Raw genomic sequence first — 8,600 nt, forward strand, 5'->3', positions numbered from 1 at the left:
AGAGAGGTTTTGGACAAGCGTCCAAAAACACGTCTTTTATGGATGATGTTTTTTTTAAACTCTTACACACATACATGGGATGCTCGAAATTTGACATTTAAAAGATTTATACACTTTGAACAAGGGTACTCCTCATGAACTTAAAAATTTGAAAAAAAACAATAAAACAAAATGCTTTCTTGTTGACGAGTTTTATCACAAATTCTCAGTCATCAATAGACTCTTTTTTCGATCAAGCCGAAATAGAGGTAACGTATTCTTTTGAAAATATTAACTATTCTTTAATTTTATGATACCACGACCTTTTTTATATAAATATGACTTTGTTATACCTTTGACGGGTGTTTTTTATATATTCTTATTTAATAGTAACCTAGTAAGCATTGAGCAATAATTGACTCCCACAAAAATACATAATTAATATTAATAATAATCAGTCATGTGCATAAATATCCCCATTTTGTCCAAATTTGATCATTTTGTGCTTTTCTAAAATAAATTTCTTCATTCCACGCCATTTTTGATAAAACCCACAATTTATATAGCACTCTAAAACAGTCTGGTATATCTACAGAATTAGGTCTGTTTGAGTATTACTAACCATTAATAAACTATATGTGACTTCATTAATTATGTAATATACTTTAATTCTTTTCAAATATTTAGCAAAATATTAAACCATAGATAGATAAACTCATCTGATCAGCCCGAATATTGCTAATGAACTAAGTATTGCTAAGTATTACTTTATTTCATGCCCTTTTCAATAAAAATCCACCATTTATATAGATTTTGCACAGACACTTTCGAAAATCCAGTATATCCACAGAACACGGACTGTTTGGAATATTGATACCATGGATAATTAAATATTGAAAATATTTAATTATGTATTCTATATTAACTACTTTCAAATATTTAGCGAGAATGAGTAAAATATGAAACAATATATCGATGAAATTTTTATTTATCTGTGACCTCAATGAAATTTAATTAAGATCCCTATTGAATTTGAATTGTTAGTGGATTACGTAATAAAGTATCTTTTGTTGATATTTTATTGCCTTAAATGATCCTTTCATTATTAAAAAATACAAACTAAAGTTATCAAATTATTTATTGCCGTTTTCACGCTAGTACCTATGTAGCACTTTTTTCTATTGGCTTAAAAGCAATAATATCTTAAGCCCTATCAATAACTTTACTTTAAAACATACATTACAAATAAGAACAAAACTTAGATTATTAAACGTCTCTTTCTTTTTTTTCCCAAAGTTATAAATGAAAAAACCAAAATGTAGCTAGTAATTTCATAAATTATCTTACAGCGTTTTGTCAAGTATTTTGCAATGAGCCGTCGATGTTTTCTGCCCCCCCCCCCTCCCAATCTAATCAGTGTTTTGAACGTTGATTGGTTATATTGTAATTACTTTTTGTTAAGATGCTGTAAAAAATTCTCAAAAATTATTATAAAATAAGTATTCCATACTCGGGGGAGGGAGAATTGGCTAAAAACTACTGATTTTGTGCATTTTTTCTATTTATTTATTTAGAAAAGGTTGCAAAATACAATAAATGTATGACTGGGGTATTTTTAAAGTCTGAATTCATTCATCAAAAGTTATTAATCAAGTCAAATCTTCAAGATTTTGCTTGATTTTTTTATCAACTCTTAAAATTTTAGAGTTTGAATGATTTACATATCCTTTACAATACATAATACATGTTTAGACATTCTTAATTAGCAAGTAATTCCAAACAGCAAACCAAATTTAACGTTGTAACCTGTATCCATTATATTTTTAAAGCTTTATTTGTAAAAACATATCAATACCATATATTCATAGGTAATAAGTAATAGTATTCATTGATGCCTAATACCTAAACATATATTTTTCTAACCTAGAGCTTTAAGAAATACCTCCTACATAATTTAACCGGAGTTTGTTTATATTTTTCATCATTGAATTTATTCGAGGGATTTCGTCCTCAGGGAAAGTTTATCCAAGATTTCATCAAAATAAAATTGTTAGGACAGGGGTGGTAAATCCAAATGTTTTGTTTTTGATGAAATAAGCAATTAGGAATCGGTGCTCCCCCAAACAAACACTATTATGACGTGAGAAACTATTCGGTGTGCATAGAGGAAATACAATAAAGGGAAAATAAGTTTTTTTAACTTAAAAAGAAACAAATAAATTATTTTCTTGTGTTCCAAAAACTTCAAAGGTCAAAAAGTGCTGCCCCTTCTAAAAGCTTGTACAACTCTGAATAATGAATCTACTTAGTTTGTGAAGAGTCACATTTCACATCACTTTTTCTATTAAATTCATTTTTGTTCTTTGTTTTCTATCAAATGATTTTAAGGGAACCAGTAAATGGACAATAAAGTGGTCGCAGTGCTTAAAAGTTATATTTCAATAAGCTTACATACCAAGCTAATATTAAGAAGTTGTAATAATCCAATTGTATTCATTTTCAGAAAATTAATCATGCCTGGCCATATAAAACTTGGAAGTAGCAATGAACCCGATCCAGATCCACTTCCATATTTGGTGGTATCCAATGAGATGAAAAGACAGGATATGGCAAAGCCTTATGATCCTAAGAAATCCGTATGGGTACCAACTGACAATGGACAAGGTTTTGTTGAAGGTTTATTGGATTCAGAAACTGGAGGAAAATCCATTGTCATGGTGGGACATGAGGTAACGCACTAATCGGTTTATTTCAAAACATCCACTAATCTTTAATCATGGAATATATTTATATATTTTTTTTTTAGAAAAAAACGTTTAAACCCGATCAAGTGGGACAAGTAAATCCTCCAAAGTTCGAAAAATGTGAGGACATGGCTAATTTGACTTATTTGAATGATGCTTCTGTTTTTAATAACTTGAAAACCAGATATCAAGCAAAGCTAATCTATACTTATTCTGGATTGTTTTGCGTTGTTGTCAACCCTTACAAAAGATACCCCATTTATACTCCAACCGTTGTGAAGCTTTATTTGGGTAAGAGAAGGAATGAGGTGCCACCTCATTTATGGGCTATTACCGAAACTGCTTATCGTAACATGCTTCAAAATAGCAAAGATCAATCTATGCTCATCACTGGGGAGTCTGGAGCTGGAAAAACTGAAAACACCAAGAAAGTAATTTCCTATCTTGCTATGGTTGCTTCTTCTGGAAAAAAGGCCGCCAAGAAAGTATCTCTTGAAGACCAAATTGTTGCTACAAATCCCATTTTGGAATCTTATGGTAACGCCAAAACATCAAGAAATGACAACTCTTCTCGATTTGGTAAATTTATTAGAATTCATTTCACCACTTCTGGTAAATTGGCGGGTTGTGATATTGAGTCTTATCTTCTTGAGAAGTCTCGTATTACACAACAACAGGCCGTTGAGCGATCCTATCACATATTTTATCAACTTCTTCAACCATTTGTTCCTGATATGAAGGAAAAATGTTGCTTGGGTGAAGATATCTATGACTACAGCTATGTATCTCAAGGTAAAGTCAAAGTAGAGTCGATTGATGATAACGAAGAGTTGGAATACACGGATTCTGCTTTTGATATCATTGGCTTCACACAAGAAGAGAAATGGAATTGTTATAAGTTAACAGCAGCTGTTATGTCCATGGGCGAGATGAAATTCAAGCAAAAGGGAAGAGATGAGCAATGCGAACCAGATGGTTTTGAAATTCCTAGTAAAATTGCAACTCTTTTTGGTGTAGAGTGTGAGAATATGATGAAATGCTTTGTCAAACCAAGAATCAAGGTTGGTACCGAATGGGTTACAAAGGGTCAAAATATTGAACAGGCAACAAATGCTGTAGGGGGTATTGCAAGAGCCATCTTTGATCGATTATTCAAGTGGCTCATCATCAAATGTAATGACACTCTAATTGATACCACTATGAAAAAATCAAACTTTGTTGCTGTATTGGATATTGCTGGCTTTGAAATTTTTGAATACAATGGTTTTGAACAAATTTCCATCAATTTCGTCAATGAGAAACTCCAACAATTCTTCAATCATCACATGTTTGTTGTTGAACAAGAAGAATATTTAGCAGAAGGGATTGACTGGGTCATGGTAGACTTTGGAATGGACTTGGCTGCCGCCATTATCATGTTTGAAAAGCCAATGGGTATTTGGGCCATTTTAGAAGAGGAATCTCTTTTCCCAAAAGCCACTGATAGATCATTTGAAGAGAAGTTAAAGGCTCAGCATCTTGGCAAATCTGCTCCCTTTGCAAAGCCTCAGTCAAAGACAGACAAGAATGCTCATTTTGCAATTATTCACTACGCTGGTATTGTATCATATAATGTAACTGGATGGTTGGAAAAGAATAAGGATCCTGTCAATGACACTGTTGTTGATTTACTGAAAAAAGGATCAAATGCTTTGCTTGTGTTCTTGTGGAGAGAACACCCAGGACAGACTGCACCTCCTCCAGATGAGGGCGGAAAGAAGAAGAAGAAGGGCAGTGGTGGCAAGACAGTATCTTCTGTCTATTTAGTACAACTCAATTCCTTGATGTCTACACTTCATAAAACTGAGCCTCACTTCATTCGTTGCATCGTACCCAACACTCACAAAAAACCATTGGAAGTTGAACCACCATTAATTATGCATCAATTGACTTGTAATGGTGTACTTGAAGGTATTCGCATTTGTATGAGAGGCTTTCCGAACAGGATTCTTTATCACGATTTTAAGCAGCGATATGCTATTCTTGGAGCATCCAAAATTGATAAAAACACTGAAATGAAAAAATCTGCAGAAATCATTCTCGCTAATACTAAAGGTTTTGACCCTGAAAAATATAAGCTTGGACATACCAAAGTAATTATAAATTATTCCATCTTTATATAAAATAGTTATTAATATATTTTTTAGGTTTTCTTTAGGGCAGGAGCCTTGGCCGTATTGGAAGAAAAGAGAGATGATATTGTAACTTTGTTGATTCGTAAACTGCAGGGAACAGTCTATGGACATTTGAAGAGAAAGGAATATAAAATTCGTTATCAGCAAAAAGAATTTATTAAGGTTATTCAAAGAAACTTTAGAAAATACAAGGACCATCGAGATTGGCCCTGGTTCATCATTATTCAAAAGACCCGTCCTCTCATTGGAGTTGTCAATGTAGAAGAAGAACTACGAATTCTTGAAGAAAAGGCAAAGGCAGCTTATGGAGCCTATCAAGAACAACTATCAACTAAAGAAACCCTTCAAAATGAAAATAATGTTCTCAATACTGAGCTTGTGGGCTTGAGGGAAACGATTAAGAATGAGCAAGGCGATTTAGGGTTGTATCAAGAAAAAATGGCCAAGTTTTCAGCACAAAAAGCAGACTTTGAGCACCAATTAAATGAAGCTTGCGAAAAACTCGAAAGAGAACAGAGATCCAAGGAGTATGCTCAAGAGGAAAGAAAAGATGCTGAGAGGGAAGTTCAAAACATTAAGCACGTGTACCAAGATGCAAAGAGCTGTTTAGAAAAATCTGAGCTAGAGAAACAAAAGCTAGAGCAGATTATGAGAGGCTTAAATGACGAAGTACTTCACTCTGACGAGATCATTTCCAAATTAAACAAAGATAAAAAACACTTGAATGATACAATGTCTAGAGCTGTCGAAGAGCTCGTAGGCAATACAGATAAGGTAAATCACCTCAATGACATCAAGGCAAAATTGGAGAAAACCCTGGATCAAATGGAAGGAGCCCTTGAAAAGGAAAAAAGAAATAAGAGCATCATTGAAAAAAGAGAGACGAAAAATGGAAGGTGATTTGAAGATTTCCCAAGAGTACGTCCTTGATTTGGAAAGAGCCAAGAAGGAGTTGGAGCATTGCATTCTTAGAAAGGATACTGAGATTAATCAAGTAACAACCTATTTGGACGATGAACAATCCGGTGTGAGTCGAATTCAAAAATCTATAAAGGAATTAACATCAAGGGTAGAGGAAATGGAAGAAGAGTTAGAGGCTGAACGTCAAGGACGATCTAAAGCTGAAAGACAAAAGGCAGATCTTGCCCGAGAGTTTGATGAATTGGCTGAGAGGCTTGAAGAGTCTGGAATTGCAACTGCAGCTCAGATAGAATTGAACAAAAAGCGAGAATATGAGATTTCAAAGATGAGAAAGGATGTTGAAGAGATCAATATCCAACAAGAGTCAACACTTTTGAGTCTTAAAAAGAAACATCAAGACTCAATGGCGGATATGAATGAACAGATTGACCATTTAAATAAAATTAGGTCCAAATTAGAAAAAGATAAGTCAACCGTAAGGATGCAGCTTGATGATACAAGGGCAGGTCTAGAGCACGTCTATCACGATAGAACTGTCTCAGAAAAGAATCTAAAAGCATATGAACTTAACTTGGCAAATCTACAAAAGAAAATTGATGATAATCTAGCTACTCTTTGTGATTATGAGAATCAAAACAGGCGCCAAGCCTCTGAAAATACAAATCTCTTCACGAAATTAGAAGAAATCATCGGAAATCAACAAATTCTTCAAAAAAGTGCGAATACACTTGAGCACCCAATTGGACGATGCTAAGAAAGTGGCCGAGGATGAAGCTAAGGAAAGGCAATCTCTGTTGGGCAAGTTCAGAACATTAGAGCATGAGTATGATGGTGTAAAGTGCCATTGCGATGATGAAATTCAACAAAAGGATGAAATGAGTAGACAACTTAATAAGGCAATGGGTGAATTAAATCTATGGAGGTCAAAATATGAGCATGAAGCAATTTCCAAAATTGAAGAGCTCGAGGCAACAAAGCAAAAACTGCAAGCTAGACTTTCAGAATGTGAATCAACCATGGATAATAGGAATCAAAAACTTATGGTTCTGGAAAAGGCAAAGGATTCTCTCACCATGGATATTGATGAAATTAGTGTCAGAGTTGATCAAGCTAGTGTTCTTTATAATCAATGGGAAAAGAAAATCAAAATGTTTGATAAAATCATTGCCGAATGGAAGTCTAAAGCTGATAGTACATCCATGGAACTCAACAACTCCCAAAAAGACTGCCGAAATGCTTCAGCTGAACTATTTAGAGTTAAAAATGGATACGAAGAGGCTATAACGCAATTCGATGGCGTTAAAAGGGAAAATAAGGGCCTGGGAAATGAGATTAAAGATTTAATGGAGCAAATTTCTGAGGGAGGAAGATCCATTCATGAAATTGAAAAACAAAGAAAAAGACTTGAGAGTGAGAAAGTTCAATTGGAAGCAGCCTTGGGGGATGCTGAGGGAGCTTTGGAGCAAGAAGAAAACAAGCTTTTACGTTTGAATCTTGAAGTAAGTCAAGTCAGAACGGATATTGAAAAAAGGATTCAAGAAAAAGAGGAAGAATTTGAATGTACAAAGAAGAGTCACACAAAGCAACTTGAACAAATGCAATATAGTATCGAGAATGAAGCCAAACTGAAGGCTGAAGCAATGAGAATGAGGAAAAAATTAGAGTTGGATATTAATGAGCTTGATTCTGCTCTTGAGCATGCAAGTATGGCTCATCAAGAACTACAAAGAAGTATCAAAATCCAGCAGGATAAAATTAAGGAAAAAACCATTCAGTTTGACAATGAACAGCAAGCAAAGGACGAATCACGAGATGCTTTACTCACCGCGGAAAGAAGATCCCACTCTACACAAAATGCTTTAGAAGAAGCAAAGACTATTTTAGAACAATCAGATAGAGGACGGAAAATGGCTGAGCAAGAATTGTCTGACACCAATGAAACTCTGGCTGATCTCACAGTGCAAAATCAAAGCCTTTCCTCGCTCAAAAGGAAATTGGATCAAGACATTTCAGATTTGAGAGTAAGTAAAACACAATATATACATACATCTTTAAACATTTATACTTTTTATATTTATGCATGTACATAGTCTGAATCTGATGACACTTCCCTTGAAGTCAAAGCCGCAGATGAAAAAGCCACAAGGGCAATGCTGGATGCTGCAAAGTTAGCTGAAGAACTTCGATGTGAACAAGAACTTGCCTCACAATTAGAAAAGGAAAGGAAAGATGGAGAATTTAGAGTAAAGGATCTTCAAGTTCAATTGGATGATATAGAACAAAATGCCATTAAAATGGGCCGTAAAATGGCTTCTAAGCTGGAACATCGTATGAGAGAGCTAGAAACAGATATGGACTCTGAAAACAGACGACTTGGGGATTCTACTAAAAACCTGAAAAGAGCTGAGAGAGGAATTAAGGACTATTCCTTTAGACGAGAAGAAGATCTCAAAAATTCGGAGAGAATGAATGAATTAGTTGAAAGGTTACAACAACAGGTCCCTATTTTACAATTTATATTTTGTGGATTTTATTGATTTTTGTATTGGATTTCCAGGTTCGAACCTACAAGAAACAAATTGAGGAAGCTGAAGAAATTGCTGCAATGAATCTTGCCAAGTTTAGAAAAGCTCAAATTGATTTACAAGAATGCCAAGAAAGAGCAGATATTAATGAACAGGCATCAGCTAAAATCAGAGCTCGTGCTCGTTCATGCTCAGTTGCCAAAGATTTTTAATAAAACCTCGTTTATCATTCTCAATAAAGTATTTAAGCATTGAAA

At 34.3% G+C, this 8,600-nt stretch overlaps 2 protein-coding genes across 2 annotated transcripts; both read left to right on the top strand.

Annotated features, from left to right (window-relative positions):
- Window positions 1-7,362, top strand: LOC121116315 (myosin heavy chain, muscle-like). Its single transcript, XM_071888692.1, has 4 exons — window positions 1-248; window positions 2,483-2,708; window positions 2,786-4,855; window positions 4,910-7,362. The coding sequence occupies exons 2-4, from the start codon at window positions 2,493-2,495 to the stop codon at window positions 5,795-5,797; spliced, it is 3,174 nt and encodes a 1,057-aa protein (XP_071744793.1). The 5' UTR covers window positions 1-248; window positions 2,483-2,492; the 3' UTR covers window positions 5,798-7,362.
- Window positions 5,975-8,600, top strand: LOC139905477 (myosin-4-like). Its single transcript, XM_071888735.1, has 3 exons — window positions 5,975-7,839; window positions 7,909-8,316; window positions 8,376-8,600. The coding sequence occupies exons 1-3, from the start codon at window positions 6,694-6,696 to the stop codon at window positions 8,553-8,555; spliced, it is 1,734 nt and encodes a 577-aa protein (XP_071744836.1). The 5' UTR covers window positions 5,975-6,693; the 3' UTR covers window positions 8,556-8,600.

Source organism: Lepeophtheirus salmonis, chromosome 1 (assembly GCF_016086655.4).
Source record: "Lepeophtheirus salmonis chromosome 1, UVic_Lsal_1.4, whole genome shotgun sequence".
In the NCBI taxonomy this organism is placed as follows: domain Eukaryota; kingdom Metazoa; phylum Arthropoda; class Copepoda; order Siphonostomatoida; family Caligidae; genus Lepeophtheirus; species Lepeophtheirus salmonis.

Bases quoted from the DNA above. Each gene is read 5' to 3' on its own strand.
- LOC121116315 (XM_071888692.1), top strand. From the start codon at position 2,493: ATGCCTGGCCATATAAAACTTGGAAGTAGCAATGAACCCGATCCAGAT. The intron at 2,709-2,785 runs GTAACGCACTAA...TTTTTTTTTTAG, and splicing joins TTGTCATGGTGGGACATGAG to AAAAAAACGTTTAAACCCGA. The intron at 4,856-4,909 runs GTAATTATAAAT...TATATTTTTTAG, and splicing joins ATAAGCTTGGACATACCAAA to GTTTTCTTTAGGGCAGGAGC.
- LOC139905477 (XM_071888735.1), top strand. From the start codon at position 6,694: ATGAGTAGACAACTTAATAAGGCAATGGGTGAATTAAATCTATGGAGG. The intron at 7,840-7,908 runs GTAAGTAAAACA...GCATGTACATAG, and splicing joins AAGACATTTCAGATTTGAGA to TCTGAATCTGATGACACTTC. The intron at 8,317-8,375 runs GTCCCTATTTTA...TTGGATTTCCAG, and splicing joins TTGAAAGGTTACAACAACAG to GTTCGAACCTACAAGAAACA.